At 40.0% G+C, this 19,319-nt stretch overlaps 1 protein-coding gene across 1 annotated transcript in view; it reads right to left on the bottom strand.

Annotated features, from left to right (window-relative positions):
- Positions 1–5,539: 5,539 nt before the first annotated feature.
- Positions 5,540–19,319, bottom strand: part of GPR139 (G protein-coupled receptor 139) — a 74,657-nt gene continuing 60,877 nt past the window's right edge. Inside the window, exon 2 of the mRNA XM_075285794.1 lies at positions 5,540–6,474. Coding sequence (XP_075141895.1) covers positions 5,540–6,474 — 935 coding nt within the window. The remainder of the gene's footprint in view (positions 6,475–19,319) is intronic.

The raw sequence follows: 19,319 nt of genomic DNA, 5'->3' as shown, positions 1-19,319 counted from the left end.
CCTATTTGAGCCAATACAAATAAATATTTTCTTCGGCTGTGGCCACATTGGCATTTGGTGTTCTTTGAGGAAGATTTTGCTGCGTTTTTGTTTCGTCTCAGCCTCAATTAGGCTCAGGCCATACATTTTGTTCTGTTAACTTCTGCCTATAATGTGACGTTTGTCAGTAGAAGGTAAAATGTAATAGTTTTCTTTACCGTACGAGAGTGTAACCTGTTGTTCAGAAATCTAAAGCCCAATATAAAAAGTGCAATAGTCAAAATATTGTCCACTTTGGCCAATCTCTTTTTGTTAGAAGGGTCTTCCACCAATAAACAAGTCACAATGTAGCAGATTCATGAAGACTGTGTTTCATACGCCAGTCTTAAAAAGGTCTCAATAGGGGGTTAGGGCATGGATGACTTAGGAAGAGCCTAAATCCTCTTCATAAACCCAGCATACTCCCATGCCCCATAATAAACACCTATGCCAGTTAGGAACTGGTCTAGATTTTTATTACAACTCACACCACAAAATTTGTATGGGTTTTAAAGAATGTCAGACTGAGGTGTCTCACAATTTGCACAATGTGGAGAGAAAGAAACAGAACAGATTGTTGCACATGTTTGGTGCAAGAAAAGGCCTTATGTCAAATGTGCACCAAATTATCATCAATCTATACCAAAAAACTTGCATAGAGAGATTGATAAATTTCCCCTATACTGTCAGGACTCGCATTACTCATCTTTTTTGTGAGTATTCGACAGCATTTATTTTCCCTACAGCACTTCCGTAGGATAAATGAGGAATTACACAGTTCTAAATTAAATCAATGGGCTGCCTGTGTAATCCACTGACATGCTATGACTTCTAGAGCCGGAGAGACTCTCAAAATGATTTACAAATGAACTACTTTCTGATAGTTTATGTAGTGCCATCCAGAGAATTATAAGGAAGACAACCAGTACTCCATGTCTATTAAAAAGTAGATTTAATTGTAATTCCAGACATACTACTAAGCTCACACAAGTGAAAACAGGCAACATACTTAAGCCCTAAATTCCCTGAAATTAATAAAAGTGTCTCTAAGGAGAAAAATCTTCAAGCTAGAATCATTGAAAATGAAAACATCAGTTTAAAACACTCAAATATATTCAATACAAAAATGTATCTATGAAATCTGTAAGAAGAAAGAAAGAGACTTAACAAGGTTTTGTAAGATTGCATTCCGTCTCGGTAAAATTGCACATCATATATTAATTTATTACATTCCTATTTTATACAGCATTAAATAAAAGTTTAGATACATCATTTGTAATTACTAGGCTATATGGTTTACAAAATCCATCAGCAGTGCAGAGATATAGTGCACTGAATGTAATAAGTATTTACATCTAGATAACATTCACATTCCCATATATAAACACAGCCCATAAAACATTTTGTCTAATAGCTTATATTCCATCAGTAAAGAAGGGGTTAACATGGGTGCAATGGTCACTTACACTCATGTTTTGGGTAAATGTGACTTAAATTGTTCACTGCTGACATTCAATGCTATCCATGGATGAGACGTTACAAGTGACGTTCTGGGTGTGTATATTTTTGCACAATGTATTATTGCCAGAATTCCAATGCCACTCTGAGAAAGCAACAGTTCACAATTTTTCATGTCAATACACTTTCATTGTACCTATTCTTGTTAATAGTAGCCATTTAATGGACTGGATTAGTACATGCCTCATTGATGACAGTACATGCCAGCTGCCACTAGTGGATGATATAGATATAAAATTGTTAAAGTGACTCGCCATTCCCCTCACTATATTTGTGACAATTACTTGATAATGATTTAATAACCTTAAAGGGTTAATCCAATCTCAAGTATATTTAAATTTGTAGCTTAAGGGAGTCTGGAACCAAAACCCAGTATAGCAACGCAGCCTAGCAGATAGGTAGATAAGGTAAAATAAGAGAATCCTTTAATAGTCCCACCATGGAAAATTCAGTGTGTTACAGCAGCATGGTAATACAGTAATATATTACAAGAAATAACACATACAAGCTCATAGCAGATAGAAAAGATACCAGGGGTCATAGCAACTAAGAAGAAAAGAAGGACTCAGGATCATTTAGTTCTCTGTGTGGAGTGATCTATGCTTAGCCTGATGTTGGTTATACAGCCTGACCACAGTTGGGAGGAATGACATCTGATAGCGCTCCTTCTCACACTTGGGGTGAAGCAGTCGGTCACTGATAGTACTGCCCAGTGCTATCACGGTCTCATATACGGGATGGGAGTTGTTCTCCAGCATGGAGCTCACCACAGACAGTATCCTTCTGTCACCCACCACCTGCACTGGGTCCAGAGGGCTCCCCAGGACAGAGCTGGCCCTACTAATCAGCCTATCAAGTTTATATCTATCCCTGGCTGGTATACTATTCCCCCAGCAGGTCACTCCGAAGAAGATGGCTGATGTTAACACAGAGTTGAAAAAGGCCCTAAGACATTGCCCTCTGGACTCCAAAGGCCCTCAGCCTCCTGAGCAGGTAGACTCTGCTGTGACCCTTTCTGTGTAGCACCTCCAGGTGATCGGCCCAGTCCAGCTTATTATTGAGGAGCACACCTAGGTACTTATAGGTCTACACTATCTGAATGCCTGTCCCCTGGATGTCCACCTGATTTGGAGCTCGTGACCTGAATCAAAAGATCCTTGTGAATAGGTGCCTCAGTTGTCAAAATATTGCTGTTTTTCTCAATATGCAAATGAGCTCATTGGAGCAGCGAGGGCATTGACATTGCTTCAAGTAGGTAAGCAGCAATACTCTCATCGCTTAAAAACTTCAATCTCTCAGCAACAGAAGAAGCTATTCACAAAGGAAAAACACTATATGCTTCAGGTGTCCCCATCCTCCTATCCTATCTATCTGCAGGGTTGGGTTGATATGCTGGGTTTTGATAACAGACTCCCTTTCCGTTTGCCTTTATCTATCTTGCTCTGTTTTTCAGATACTGCTGACTTTCTGACCTCGATGTTTACAGCTCACCGCCTCAGTTTCAGATCACTTCTATATAGCTACAGTGTTTGGGCCAATGATCAGTCCCTGATCCGACCATCTGTATTCTCTGCACTGTGCTAAAGGAGCAATCTGTCAGGCTGGGTAAGTGATAAGGGCTAGAACAGTGCCTCTATTATCTCTACAGCTAATCCAGACATAGCTGTTCAGTTCATTTTGGAGCACAGCGCTGGCTTGACCTGTATATCACAAAAGGGAAGCCTACCCACCAACTTGTCATTGAATTAAGGAAATGGAAGGGAGAAGAGACAGGAGAGCAAGTGAAACTCTGAGATGGGAAATCCCTTTAATTACAATCATTCTACCCTTGCTGTAATGGTAATCTGCTCTTTGTGCACTGCTGAGCTTGTGAGGGGCTTGTGTTTGCACACATCAGCCAATCTGAGAAGGCAGAGCTGCAGTGTGGAGGCAGAGAGGAGCAGAACCAATCATGAGAGAGTGGGCGTGCCTCAGACTACTGCTGGGCACTAGATATAAGCTGTAGTCACAGATCACAGCTCTGCTGTAATGGAGTGGAAAAAAAAATAATAATAAATAGCACGTAATCATCACCTATAGACACTGCCTTATATATCACATTTAACCCCTGACTGGACAGTCACTTTAAGTATTGTTAAAGTTTACACCCACAACAAATACGATATTAGTGGCTTTGTAACTATAGTTTTTCAAAGTGCATTTCACTATTTTGGTTTGCAGCACGTAAAATTTACTAAAGCTATGAAGCAAGTAGGAATAACCATTTACACGTACAATACCGCTTTTCTCTTTATAGTAGACACACACATACTGTAACTAAAGCTGTCAAAAGATTAAGAATATACAGAACTACATCTGTGTTAGAACAGGGATGGCGTAAAGGAAGCAAATTGTGCTGCGTTACAGGTGTTGTCCAAAAACCATTCCCAAGTTAAAACATGCGGATGGTAAGGACCAAAGGTGAAAAATGAAATGTAATCATAAAAATGTAAAATAAAGGATAAGGCAAAGTATGCCTGTACTATAATGTAAGGCCTACATGGTAAGACCTATAGACACATAAGGTAAGGCCTAGAGTAAAAAAAATAAGGCCTATAATATAGCTATAAGGTAAGGCAGTAATTCCCAACCTTTTTAATATGGGGAACCCTGGAAAGAGCTCACTCTCCTGAGGAATCCCCATAACTACCAAAATCCATATAGTAAAAGAAACAACTCTTGTCTTCCCGGAAGCGGCTCTGTCCAGCCCTTGCAAACATCAGGGCTCCACAAAACCCTGGTTGGGCACCAGTGGCCCATGGTTACATTTTTTTACTCCAGAGAAAATGACTCTATGTACATTTCATCAGCCTTAGATAAAAAGCCATTATCAACGTACATGGATAAGAATAAAAAAAAAGACTACGATATGTCAAATGTGTTATTGAAACAAATGTAATGTGCGCATATTAAACCTGACTTGCAAAGAACCGTACAAAGTCCTGGTGGCTGGTCCATTTTAGGGGTTAAGATTATAGTCAACCCCTATGCTTTAACTTAATGGATGGTAAAAAAATCAGAGGCATACACCTAGGATAGATATTGCAGATTGTTCTCGGTGGAGAATGTTGTTTTTGCTCATTGTGCTTGTATTTTTGCAATCACTATTAAAGAGAAAGAGATTGATTTTGACCTTACTAAGGCATGTTTAACCACCAGCCGAAATTGTACTGTGTATGCACCAGAGGAAGTAATGAAAAGTGCAGTAACATTAATGGATTGCACAGAAATAAATGTCCTTTTTCCCCCCCGTTTTAAATAATACCTTCATGAATAATTCAAGTCGATAAAATGTACAGATGACTGAACTGCTGAATATTTTCCGCAGGTTGTATGCACACGTAGCTTACATTAGGTATTGTACAGCATAAGTAGCAGGTCAAGGCATACACAAAACACACCGTTACATCTGACATATCAAAAAGCCGCAAGAAAGCAATATACTAAAACATTAATTATTCTATACAAACACTCCAGTTGGGTTAACAGTGTATGTTCTAGTTGCTATATTAGTGTAACATCTTGTAAAACGCAAGGTCACATAGCTAACTAATATTTCAGATCTCAAATATTCACCTGGTGATATAGACTAAATAACAGTAGCTGTTAACTCTACGGATTTATTGGTTAAACTAAGCACCATCGAGTGTCTTTACGAGAAGTCTCGAGAACGTTGTATTGCACTACTGCATGTAAATGGCATATATCTAAATAATCCAGCAAGTAAAAAGAAGCCATCAAACTCCTGTTACATTATCTACTGGAGCAATACTGGGCTTCAACATACATTCGACTTAGTGCCCTTAGCCTCATCCCGGATCTCAAGATCACTTCAGCCGTCACTCTCCGTCACCGGTGACGTCAAATGATATGGCCTTTGGAAAGCGCCTGCACACTAGAGTGCAAAAAAAAATCAATTGTAACAAGATTTTTCAATCAACTGTATCCTTAAACCACCAATACATCATGGCGAGATTTTCACTGGTTTACCATTCTTGTCGTACTGATACACGAACATTTTTATACAGTGAGAATTGGCAGGAGAAATCCAAGGGCTACTGGTTATGGAAAAGTTATAATTGGTATAAAATTGAACCGGTTGTTTCTGGCACTTGAAAAATGCCTTAAGTGTCCCAGCGGCCATTGTGCGAAATCTTTTACTTATAAAGCAATAGAGGAAGAAATTAATAGCAGTGTTTAGGAGTGCTAACATATTGGCAATATCAGTTACTATGTGCACCAGCCAACTATTGTCTATAGGAGATACATAGAGATGGTAAAGTATCATAATTATTCGGGGTGCCCAAAGGATGGCAAAGATGGACGTTATTGTAAACAAAATAGCAGTGGTTTTTCCCGTGGAGTATCCTCGAAGTCGAAAATTGCTTTTCCTACGGAGTTTGTAGACAATGATGGAATTTAGAACAAAGAAAATGGAACATGGAACCAAGTAGACAGTGAAACAATGTATCCAGATAAGGATGTGATGTAGAGAGGTACTTGTGTAATCCTCAGTCCACAGGTTTGGCCACCAGTAGTATGGAATGCTAGTCAAAAAGCAAGTGATGTATACACTTACTATGACTTTCCTTGTACGAGCTGGGAAGGAAACAGTATGATATTTCAGAGGATGGCAAACTGCTATATATCTATCAATGGTTAATGGGACTGTAATCCAAATAGATGTATGTATGGAAGAAAACTCCAGGACTTCAATCACCTTATTCAGTATCTGAGGCATCTGCTTGTTAAGGATAAAGTCCTCTAGGAGAAAGTCTACAAAGACGATGAAGAATAGTACCATGATGTCTGCTGCAGCCAAGGCCAAGAGATAGTTGTAAGAGGACTTCTGTCGTCTGGCCACCAGCTGAGACAAGATGATCACCGTCAGAATGTTTGCTGTGGGGACAGAATGGGAAAACATGAGTTTTTTTAAGTAAAAATAAATAAATAAATATATGATCAACCAAGTTTGAACCCTAATTTCTTTTTAATCTCACACCGGGTAACCAAATACTTCATTGGAAATATAAAAAGCTGTTTTTTTTCTTAAATACCAGTTGCAAAAAAAAAAATCTGTTCAGCAGTGGCATAACTAGGATGGCTTGGCCCCAAGGTGGATATTTGACATTGCCCCCCCCCCCCGACCCCAACCGACCCCAACCGACCCCAACCGACATTCCCCCCTGCACAAACCACATTCCTGCACATGTTATTATGCCTCATAGTGGTTCCAGCACACACTATTATGCCCCATAGTGGCCCCTGCACACTCAGAACAACAGAATATAATGATCAAAGACCCAGAGGAGGATATAAACAAAAAACAATGTGCCAGAGTTGCATTGCGACACATAATGACGCAGGCCTGGCCCATGTGACGTATGGGACATCATCAACAGGCCCACAGACTGCCGGAATGCAGGAAAGATAAGTAATAACGTTTTTTATGTTCTGTCATCTCCCCTGGACCTATGATCATTACACTTGGGGGTCTGAAAAGACCCCCAAGTATAATAGCAGTGTTTGTAGGGTTCGCACACATTATTACTTACCAATCCCCGCTCCTGATCACAGCTGCCTCTGAAGGGGAAGAGTAGGTGGCCGAGAGCAGTAGTGGGGATCGGTAAGTAAATAGGGCCTGTTACCCGCTGGAGTTACTCCAAGGGGTAACGGCCTATTAAAAAAAAAAAAAAATCAGGGTCCTGCCACGCCCTCTAATGTTCCGGGCCCTGTGGCAGCTGGTAGTTATGCCACTGTGTTCAGGGTATATGTCTCACAATGTAATAAGTACCACAGCTACACTTGCTTGTTAAAACCTTAATTTCTTGGTTTCAATGCAGTCATATCCCAGGCTGCCAGCTGTATTGATTTCTATTGGGAACCTGTAGAGCAGAGGTCGCCAATCTTTTGTATAGTGTGAGACACTTTTAAATTGATTAGATGGTGCTGAGCCAAAAGTCTGATATCGTTGATCCCAGCTGTTTAACCCCTTAAATGCGGGTGGACATAGTGAACATGGCATCTAAGGGGTTAGCTAGAGAGATTGTCACCCCAATCAGCATTACCAGTACAATTTCATGGGGTTAATGAATTGTCGTGGCTGCTTCTGGCCTAATAAATGTCCCCAGGTCTGCCATACTTGTATACCTATTATTAGGTAATAAGATGCCTATCAGCATTACACTTACAGGTATAATACACTGCAGTACAATATTATAGTGCATTATATAAGCGATCAAGCAACTGCATGACCAAGCTTCTTAGTGAGATTAAATAAAATGTATAAAAATAAAAAAAAGTTTAATTGACATTTTAAACACATAAAAATAAAACTAATAAAAAATGGATCCAAAATATAAAAAAATGCCATAACCACAAACAAAATGACCTGTAAATATCAAGTATCATTAAGTTAAAAAACAATGCAAGAACTGATCTTTTTGTTCATCCTATAGGTCCCCCAAAATAGCACCAATAAAAAAACTACAGCACATCCTGCAAAAACCAAGTCCTTATACAGTTCCATCAAAGGAAAATAAATATGGTTTGGGCCTTGTGATGTAGTGACACCAAGTAATTTTATTGTGCAAAAGCGGTAAACCATAGTGACTATAAAAATTTAGAATCACTGCAACTTTATTGACCTGCAGAATAAAGTTAATACGTTATCTATGACTCATGAAAAATGGTGCAACATTGAAACATAAAAAAACAATGTTTTTTATGTTTTTCCCCAGTTCACCCCAGAAACAATTAATAAAAGTTATTCAATATACTACATTTATCTTTACACTGGTGGCGTTTTAAATTACAACTTGTCATGCAAGAAACAAGCCCTTAATAAAGCTATGACAATAGAAAATAAAAAGGTCATTACTTTCTGAACAAAAAAGTTGACTCCCTTAAGGCCCAAAGCAGCTTTGTCTTTAAGGAGTTCAAAGAGTGAAAGAGCCTTGAAGATGTGACTAAATAATACACTGTCTATCAATATGTATTTGGACACCCATACAAATATGAAGATATCTGCGGTGTCACACCTTCTGTCATTAAATATTGTGTAGGAAACAGCATTGGCATTAGTCACATGCAAATGCCATGAAGTGCAGAGTTGAACCATTTCGAGAAAGGGGTAATTGTCGGGTACCACAGAAATGGTCGATCCGGGACATACTGTAGCAAGCGAACTGAATTACCCAAAATCGACAGTGGCCTATGCGATTATGAAGTGGAAGGTGAACAGTGATTGTCGGAACGTGCCCCGAGTCGGCAGATCCCCGAAACTGAGACCGACGAGTGCTGGCCAGAGAAACCGCACCCAACCGAGGGCTCACATACACCAGGAGTTTCAACAGGGAGTATTGTGTCGATCAATACATCCGTAAGGAAGCATCTGCTGGGTTCTACCAACTATTGTATATGAATAAATGTTGTTTTTCTATTCTACCCCAGGTGTCCAAATACTTATTGGTAGACAGTGTATGACTTTTATCCTAGCTCTAAATACAACTGACATGGTTTTGACTCAGTTTTTAAGTTGCAGCTTCACATTGTGCCATCATTGGTACCACTATAACTCAATCTGCAGCTGCCAACAATTGGAGGGGCCACATAAACAGGATATAAAAGATAATACAACGACTGTTAAAATATATTGCAATAATAATATTTTTAAGTAGTTGCTATCAATACTAAATTCTAAATCTACATATACTAAAATGTCTTGAATTTGCATTGTATCTAGTCAAAGTAGATACACATTGAGATTTGGTTAATCTAAAGGGGTTATCCATTTTCTAGTATGGGCTATCCTGTGCTTGATGGCCTATCCTTTCTCGGTAGAGGTGATCTGCAATGGTGTTGGGTGTTGGACCCCTGCAGATTTAATACAGATGGCCTATTCTAACAATAGTCCTTCAATACTAGAAATGGGATAAACCCTTTAAAAAAGAAAACAGTAGATGACCTTAAGTGTTCTAAAAATGGTACCATACAACGTAGCCAATATAGCTCTGGCATGCAGAAAATCAAAATGGATCCAATATCTTAACTTTCTGGTCATACAACCTAGCCAATATAGCTCTGACACACAGAAAATCTATATGGATCCAATAACCCAACCTTTTGGTCATTAAGGCTATGTTCATGCTTGTAGTATGTACCATGAAAGCTAATAGCGAATACTGGAAAAGTATCCATAAGGCTCTATTCACCTGATGGATGCCAAAAGGGTATACTTTTGGCATCTATTGGGCTGGTATGCATAGCTATTCCTTAGACATTCCGGGGAGGGTTCACATAATCTCAGATAGGCCTTGTTACCAGGAATGCTTCAAGCTCCTTCAAATTCCTCTGAAAATGGTGCGATCTACTAATAGTCTACAAGTGTTGGTGGCTTTGGACTACAATAATGACAAGGCCTACTACTCAAGCATGGATTCATTACCTTACTGTGGCACGTAAAAAAAAGTTCAAAGCTTTTATGGTACACGTGGGAATTTACAAGGAGACCTGAGTAATGTCTATGGGAAATGATTCCACTCTACCAGTTTTCATAAATAATCTTCTTAATTAGGTTTCAGAAGTTCTATTTTTTGTGGTGTATCTATTATAAGGCGAAAAACCAGTGTCAGGTTATTGTAGCTTAGTTTTTCACTATCTTCTGGTAGTAATAGATGGATGTACAGTAGATTGCACAAATATTTCATCTATGGCTAGCATATCTCTAAAGGACGTAAGTATCAAAAGTAATTGGATGTAATTGGTGTTTTTTATTGCCTTTAATGATTTGCTTGTTCTTTGCTTCTTATGGATGAGCTGCTCGCTGCTTATCTTCTGAGTCATTAATCAAGGATGGCAAATACTAATAACATGTAAAAACATCTCATTAGTGAAGCTTCTTAAATTGTATATTAGTTATATTCTATTAATGAGTTTAAATACTGACCAGCATTGGGATATTTCCTGCTTTCCATGAAAACAACCTACCGTACTAAGAAAATTTGGTCAAACTGGATATATTTTCATAAATTAGACTCCTAGGGTCACAAGGTTTTCCATGGCTTCACAGTGGTGACCTAGCCAGACATTCCACTGAGACTTGTGTCAGCACCCGACATGGTGCCCAGCAAATGGTGGGGGTCCACTGATCGCTAGAGAGCCTTCCCAGAAGTGCTGACACATTGATGGGTCCCAATACTCCATTGCAGGTTTATGACTTGGCTTTTCACCCTCCCTTACATATTAGGAGGAGCTCTTTCCAGTCTCTCTGTGTCAGAGTATTGGTACCATGATACATATGCCTACAGAGTGATGTTGCCATGGCAGCACTGATTCACTGTTCCACTGGCCCCTCCCCATTCTTTGTTTACCGGCACTGACAAAAAACAAGAAAGCCGGAATAGCATCTGTTCCAATGATCCTGAGAAATCAACAGGGGACGGGTAATGACCAACTTCAGAGGCAGAGTTTGGGCAAAATTAAGCACAAAGTAGGCAGTTTATGGGCAAAGGGGCATTCCCGAATAGGAATATTGAAAATTGATCTCCTAGGAGGAGACTGTCCAGGATATACAATCTTCCACAAGGAGGCTGGTAAAAAAAAACAAAATCCCACACTCACCTATTCCTGCTGCTCCAGTTTCTCACCCAGCTTGTCCATTCCAGTGGCGCCATAATGCTTCTTTTGGCAGGAGTCCCCACCTCATGTGATTGGCCTCAGAGGTCTAAGGAAAGGAACCAGGTCACTTACATATGTCACCTGTGGTATCCTGTGCTCTTTCCTTAAGCCACTTAGGCCACTGATTGGCCTCAGTGGTCAAATGCGCCAGGGACTAGTTCCAGAACAAGCCCCAGGATCCAGCATGAACAACAAATGATTGAACTGAAATCTGGCCCAAAAAGAGATGGTCTTCTTAAAAAGGTAGTCTTTTAGAGGTGCTGCACTGCATATTATGCAAAACAGTCTCATTTCTAGAAATGTATTCATAAAATCAAAGTACCTTGTCCCGATAGATTGGATGTCCATATATTTATAGGCTATTTCTAGAACATAACTATGACCTACAGTATATCCCAAAAGGGGCAATCATTTTTGGAAGTGGCTCAAGGCATCAACGAAGCTAAGGGTGCTAAGGTTCCAACTGAACCAAGCCCGAGTGCCTAAGGCACCGTGTGGCCCCTGCTGAACTGGTCATCTATACTATACTATGTCGAACAGGAGATAATAAGTACAGTTTCCATTCCTATGATTTACAATAAGTAGAAGAAGAAGAAATAGGAGAAAGAGAAGATGAAGAATAAAAGCCCTAGTAAATATAAGTTCTTGAGTTATCCTCAGAGTAAGCAATTCTATTCTTATGATGGATTATTCTGGGAAATTTCTACCTCTCCCGTCTCTACTCATTGCCCTTGGAATCTGAAATATTAAAGTCATATAATACAAAAAAAAAATGAAGAAAATACCAAGTGAAGAATAATTATTGGAGCTCATCATGATTTATTGATCAGCGGGCAGTATTTTCTTAAAGTAGTTGACCCTGAATATAAGCCTAGCAGCAAGCCTTACCAAATTAAAATGTCAGCGATGCCCAGCTGACAAGTTAAGTGTATTGCTGTCTCTACTTATCCCGGCTTCGCTTCAACCTTTTAAATCTAATGCCTCTTTTGAACAAGATCCAGTCTTCCTTTCCAAGTCTGTATTTGCGGTAATAACAGTGAGGTCCTATAGCTCAACTCTGGTTTTAACGTAAGCTAAGGAAAGAATATCCCCTATAAATTTATAGGACAAATGCAAGTGACTGAGGCAAAGGGGGAAAATATCAGTGTATAGTATGAGCTTTGCATAACTAGTATTCAGTCAATAAAGAGGATATTTCACTACCGCCACATCTTTCATCAACTCCAACCCTTTGCATCCTTTGATAGGCATGGCTCCACTGATTCTGGCACAGTTTATCTTTTTTTCTTTAGCCCCCCAACATGCTCTCTACGGTCAGGTGGGCGGTTATTGTTTATCTACTCCAGCTCAGGACTGTTCACCTGACAGTAGGGAGCATAATTAGCATATTGGGTGCTAAAAATAACTTTACTGATTGCTCAGGAATGGTGGGGGCTAGAGAAAAAAATTCAAACTGTGCAGGAATAAGTAAAATTGTATCTATTGGATAATGCAAAGAGTTGAAGTTGGTACAATTGGGCCTTTTTAGGCTTATCTATGGAATAAAAAATACAGTATATTCACTGTACAGTATATCCTACTTAACTTGGCTCAATACAAAATATGCATTCCCTTACCATGTTCTATCTATTCTAGTGGCGTCTTTTTATGTTTTACAGAGGTCTTTGAGATTCTAGGGCCTGATAGTGACTGTATTCCCATAGCAACATCCCTGTACTTATCAATATACATGCTGCTCTGCCCTGTCGCACCGATGCTGAGCATTTTATAGCATGGCTTGGGGGCTCGTATTTTTTGAGTTCAGCTTCTCTAATGAAGCATTGCCAGGTTAGTCGAACTGGAAGACTTTCGGCCATCAGGCAGCGCTAGAAAATTCTCAGAAGCGGTGAGACCAGGGAGCAGGGCATATGTTGGTGTATATATATATATATAGGCCATCCATTTCAGTTAATACTGCAAGTACTTGTTAGTCTCCAAATGACTCCTTCAACAATATACTGGGGCTATTAATGTGGTAAAAACTGAGCAAACAAAATGATCAAGTCTCTGTGAATAATGTGGCTATTGGTGATACTCTAATTCTATTGTAATGGAATACACATATACACATTCATTTGTATTACACAGAGTTGCATTGTTTTCCCCTTAGCATAGTAGTTTATGTTCTTGTTGCTAAGAAAATGTTCGATTTCCTACATGGGCAACTACCATTTAGGCACATGAAATTGCATGTACTGAAGTAGTCACAGAACGTTATATCTTGTGCACAAAAGACATCAAAAAGCTACACAGACCTGCATTATGGCTTTTTCACTAGGTATAGGAAGAATGTAAGTGGAAAATATGCAGGATATAGAAAAAATCATTCCAAGTCATGTGCTATCTATATATTGAAAGACTGGGGGCAGACTGGAACTCACTCAAAAAGCAGTTGAGCCAAGTTGAGAATGGGGAACGTTGGAGTGTCACATTTGTAATGTATCTTCTGCAATATTTTGCAACATTTCAGGGCAAAGAGTTGAGGGAGTGGCCTATTGTATGTGGCCTAAAGGTATATAACATTTACTGCACCACCACACATCCCTTTAATAGCAATCCCATAATATACTGTACCATACGTCTTATCCACCTCACTATCTTTATAAACTGAAGAGTAATATTAAGCTTCAGGCCTGTTGGGAATTCTAATTTCCTGGCACTGAACTGCAAACCTGTCATCAGAATGGCTAAACTGTTAAAATATAAGAAATGCTTTTTATCAGAAGACCAGTTTTAATAATAATAAGTGTGTATTAGAGATATTCCACTTTAAATGGGGTTTTACCAACTGGACAACTGAGCCCCTGTTTACAGAATAGGGGATATTTTGCAGATCTGTGGGTCACTGACCAGTGGGATCCTCAACTTTTCACAAGAATGGGGGTGTTTTGTTCCCATTCTGGATGAAGTGGGGGTAGGACAAGCACTCCTCCACTGCATTAATTTCATTGAATCACCAAAGCACAGCACACATCTATACCTGGCGGTCCCATTGAAATGGTCCTAGACATGAGAATGGCCCCGTTTTGCTTCCTAATCTAAATAGAGAGGGGCCAGAAAGACATGCTTCCATTTCATTCATTACAATGGGACCTCTGGAGATAGTCAAGCACTGGACTTGGTTATTTTTGGTCATGAAATGAATGGAGGAGGGGCATGCCTTTCCTACCATGACTCCATTCAGACTGGGAAGCAAAACTCCTTTGTTCTTGTGATTTGTGGTGGTACCAGTAGTTGGACCCCCAATGATCTACAACATTTCTTCTATCCTGTGGATAGGGGATAAGTTGCTTTAGTGGGAAACAGTAAAGAAACAAATTGGTGGGTAAAAGCATGTGCATTTAGTGTAGCAAAGTGCTAGTCGACAGGACTGTGTGTTGGAGCATGCTCAGTCAAACCCCTTCAGTAACATTTGTGCTCCTTTCACAGGGTTTGCTTAGTATTTCCCTTACCATTAGTGCACATACCACGCATGAAACTGACAATAATTTGAGAATCATCAAAAACTGCAATGCAAAAATGTCTGCAAATTGTGCTCATAATTGTACTTTTATATAAAATCATCTAACTTTAAAGGGAACCTGTTTGGTGAAGCTACAACAGTTTAAAAGCATAAAAAGTCAAATTAACCTACAAGTTGTCATGGGGGCAGGGAGCAGTTTCAACCTAGTCATACTGTTGACCTTATAGTCCCTTCATTTCCTTATATCTGACTAGACCCCTTCCTTACCCACTGGCTAAATGTTGTAGAGATTTCTCGAGGAGCAGAGTTTTGGTATGACCCATTCAGTAAACTCTAGAAAGGAGACCTAGGGTTGTTTTTTGTTTTTTTATAAACCTTTGAGGAGTGAGGAGGCAGAGAGATAGCCTCTTATTTAGGCACTCACTAGCCCAGACCTTCTACACTGCATCTGAGACAGATGGGAGGAAATGGTGAGGAAATCTCAGCTAGGGGGTGAGGAAATCTAGAAGAGAGTATGCCATCCTGGTATGTGTGGATAATTGTTATCTTGTTAGAGCATCAGCCCTTCCTGCACCGCAGGACAGACTAGGCAATGCGTTAGCCTTCATATCCAAGAGGGTTTTGGTAAAAACTGTATGGAACTGCCATTTGAGTACCCCAACTACCAACTCAGATCCTATGCACAGTGGTAAAGTTGTGGAAGCTGTTATACTGCAGTAAAGTTGTAAGTTACCCCATCATGGGCACTCCAACTCCCATCTGCCTCAAAAGGCCGACCACGGCTAGAACATGCTCTTTGGGACACTATCAGCACCATCATGTATACTGCAGGAGGAGATCTTGAGGAATTGGTAGAGCCCATATGATAGACCAGGATCAATTTCAACACTTTTAATAGCTTTCCAATCTGGCTACTAAGGAGGGGTGCCAGTCTATGACTCCCCTCTATAAAATGTGTGGCTCGGATATGGCATATGGAAAGATTGCCACGGTGAGGTAGCCCTACCGCCTTGAATTCAAAATTTTACTTCTGCTATAGCAAAAGTTTTTTTCTTTCCTTTATATCTGGGTACATTTCAAAGAACTTGTAAGATCTATTCAGCAGTGGCCTTTTTATTGCACTTGCTAAAGAAAATGAATGATTACGTTGCGAGTCAGCACTCGAAGAACACTAGTTCATGTCACTTGTCGCTGGTAGAACTTTCCTAAAGCCTTTTGGATGTTTTCGATATTCTTGAGAAAGCTGCCATTTCTCTTTGAAATGACTTAAATGGTCCATTTACAATGTAGGCACAAGTTTGTAGCAGCCAGACATTCTCGGTAGTTATAAAAATCAACGGGAGAACATGGTCAAGAATGACTCAGTTGACTCAGGGGTCCATCTACTAATGTTGTGCAGGAAAGAAAAAACACAAAGGTTAAAAACCCAAATCATTGCACAAAGCTGTAGCAAATGCATCAAATAAAAGGAATCCAACAGAAATAAATTGTAGCTTTTTCCCCTTGCAAGACCTTTGTGCAGAACTAGCCCAATTTTGCCCCAGGAGACTAATAAGTGTCACAGTGCGTTAAACAAACACTCTGTTTGCAGCATGCATTAAGGAACAAAACATAAGAAATAATTGAATGTATACATGGAGCCAAGGAGCCTGCTGGTTGCATTTACTCCAGTGCGGGGGTTTTCTGCTAAATAGTTATATCACTTTCACGTTTGACATATTGTGTCATAACAGCACGTTGTACTCCCCTGGCATTAATCACATGCCTCAGCTCCGTGAAGGTGTTTTCTTATCCTTGATTAAGATGCTTTGTGATGAGTCACTGATAGAAGTGACCCAATTTGCTTGCTCTGCTTGTAGGATGACATAGAGTGAATGTCCAGGGAGACAAATAACAAGTGTCATAATGCAGCATTGGTGGACAGACAGGGTTAAAGTTATTATTCTGAAATGCCAGCGCAGCATTTCTCGTGAAGGCGCGGTGACTCAGTGCTGCCTGATACAGTACACTGCACACATGGCAAAACCCCTGCAATGACGGCAATTACTGCAGGACTGTGAAGCAAAAGGTGTTTGCTGGTTATTAAACCTATTACTAATTCCGTAAAACAATTGTTTATTTCAGCAATGGGTGAAGCTATCTTGGTGCCTAAAGTAGCGGATTTTGTCTGCAGAATGAAGTCCATGAAGTTTAGTATGATAGACGTTGGGTGGACGACAATTAATTTAAAGGGAACCTGACATGTTGAACATGAAGTCCAATCTACAGCCAGCATGTTATAGAGCAGAATGTGCTGAGAAGATCAATATATTGGGGCTGATTTATTATTCTAGAAGATCAATATATTGAGGCTGATTTATTATACTAAATCCCTGCCATGCTGGAATTGGCACCTAATCTATCACAAGGTGCATCCTTGGGGTCTCAACAGAAATCTACGCCAGTTCCTTGGTGCAGGAAGCAGCAAATGAGATGCAAAACTTAAAGAGTTTGTCTGGAAACTGGAAATCCCTACACTGATCTAAATACCCTTTTACTTTCGAAATAACATAATTAATAAAAAATGTACATTTACCCATATCCCTGGAGTGGTCATGTGTCCACCCCAGGGACGTTTTCTGGTTATTCGGTGACGACCCGTTTCCCCGTTTCTGGAAATGGATTGTCACTACTGCTCCACCCTCCATCATACTTACCTTCCAGGATTCTTCCTGCAGGATGGCTCCTCCTTTTTTCTGAATGATGACACTTCTCCCAGCGCTGCTCTGCGCACTGCTGCCAATTATCCACCTCTACTGTGCAGCTCCCACCCATACGCAGTACAGGTGGATCATCACACAGAGCAGTGCTGGGAGAAGAGCGTGCACCTATTTGAATCAGTAAGAAAAGAGGGGCCGTCTTACAGGAAGAAGCCTGGAAGGAAGGAAGAGATGTAAGTATATAATGGGGTTGGGGTTTGGGCTGAGTAGGTAAGGAAGAGCTAGTAGTGGGTGGGATAGCTAGAGAGACAGGGAGGGGGTGTACGGGAGGGAGGGAGAGAGGAAGGGGGGAGTGAGGTGAGAAAGGTTAGTGTGGAAGTAACAGAGCAGGAAGCTGAACCTTGTAAACAAATGCAGGAGATACCAGGAGCTCCCAGAGACACCTAGAAATCACTCAAAACATGCTAAAGGTATATGAGTGCATTTATTAAATCATTAGTAGCATTAACATACATTTAAAAAAACAAAACAAAATTTTTTTGCCCTTTAAGTTACAATTGTTACTTCTGTTTGCCAGATATTTGGTGCTCAAGCCATGGTAAATCAGCCCCACTATTTTGTAGGAAAAGATTCAGTAAAAGGTATAATTCATCTGTTAAAATCCTTTTGGATTTAGGAGTTCAGTGGGATAGTAGACAACTAGCAATTGACAGCCTTTCTTAGATAAGTGTGCATACAACGTTAGTCTTCGATCAGTGAGTAGGTCCACCCACTGGACTCCCAGATTCAGAATAAGCAGGAAATAAAATACATAAATGACAGACACTATATGTTTTTCAACAAAACCATGTATAATCTGCTCAGCTCCTCCTGAGCTGTAACATGGTACCTTTAATGTAACAGGTTCCCTTTACTTGCCCTGTGTCCATGATACTTTCACATCAATCCCTAGTGGTCCTGTTTATATCATATGCTCCCTCTCCACAAATATGTACACTCTGTATATCATAAATGAATAGCATATTTGAATATATATAAACCTTTGTAATATATCTATTAAATCAGGCTGTTATTTTCACATATTAGTCTATGGATATGGGAGAAAGAAGGAGGAGGAGACTGATGGAAATCACACACAAATAACTGCAGCTTCTAAACTCTGCTACAATGTGAGTGAATGTGCTTTTCTGGTACTTCTGTATCTTCCAGATACGATTTTAATACTGTGCAAAATGTAATAAATCAATTAACAGACTCCTCCTGTAAGGGAATTGCTAGTTGTGTAATTCCCTAGTGCTGCTGCTGGAACAATGAAAGAAGGGAAAGTCAGAAACAGTGAGCCCTAAACTCGACCCAGCCCCTTCCCCTACCTAATTGCCACAACTGTCCTAATGACAGGAGCAACTGGGCGGTGATCCCTTCTCTGAATAAGTGTACACAAAACAAGACAAGACAAACAACACAAAATCAGAGTCAACAAGCCAAAGGATCGGTAATAGTCAAGCAACGCAGTACAGAATCAAAGTCCAAGAGAAAATGGAAAAATACCTGGAAATCTTCTCTCCTCTCCAATTGGATGGACAGAAACCCAAATTTTAAGCTAAAGAAACATTACCAAGCACCCCTTTAAATCACATTGCCCATGCCAACCACAGATGGAATAGGCAATGGGAAATCCAACATTACCCACCCTTAACTGTCATTGTAGATGTGTGTGTGTGTGTGTGTGTGTGTGTGTGTGTGTGATGTGGTAAGACCTTCTTAATGTGAGCCCTTCCAAATTAAGTTAGTGGCCCTTAAGCTGAGCTACCAACAGAGATTAAGGCCCTTTAGGTGACTTCAGCCTTTTACCAGCAGAGTTTTAG

Source organism: Leptodactylus fuscus, chromosome 8, assembly GCF_031893055.1.
Source record: "Leptodactylus fuscus isolate aLepFus1 chromosome 8, aLepFus1.hap2, whole genome shotgun sequence".
NCBI lineage: Eukaryota > Metazoa > Chordata > Amphibia > Anura > Leptodactylidae > Leptodactylus > Leptodactylus fuscus.
The sequence above is the reverse complement of the archived record's forward strand: the minus strand, read 5'-3'. Positions and strand labels throughout refer to the sequence as shown.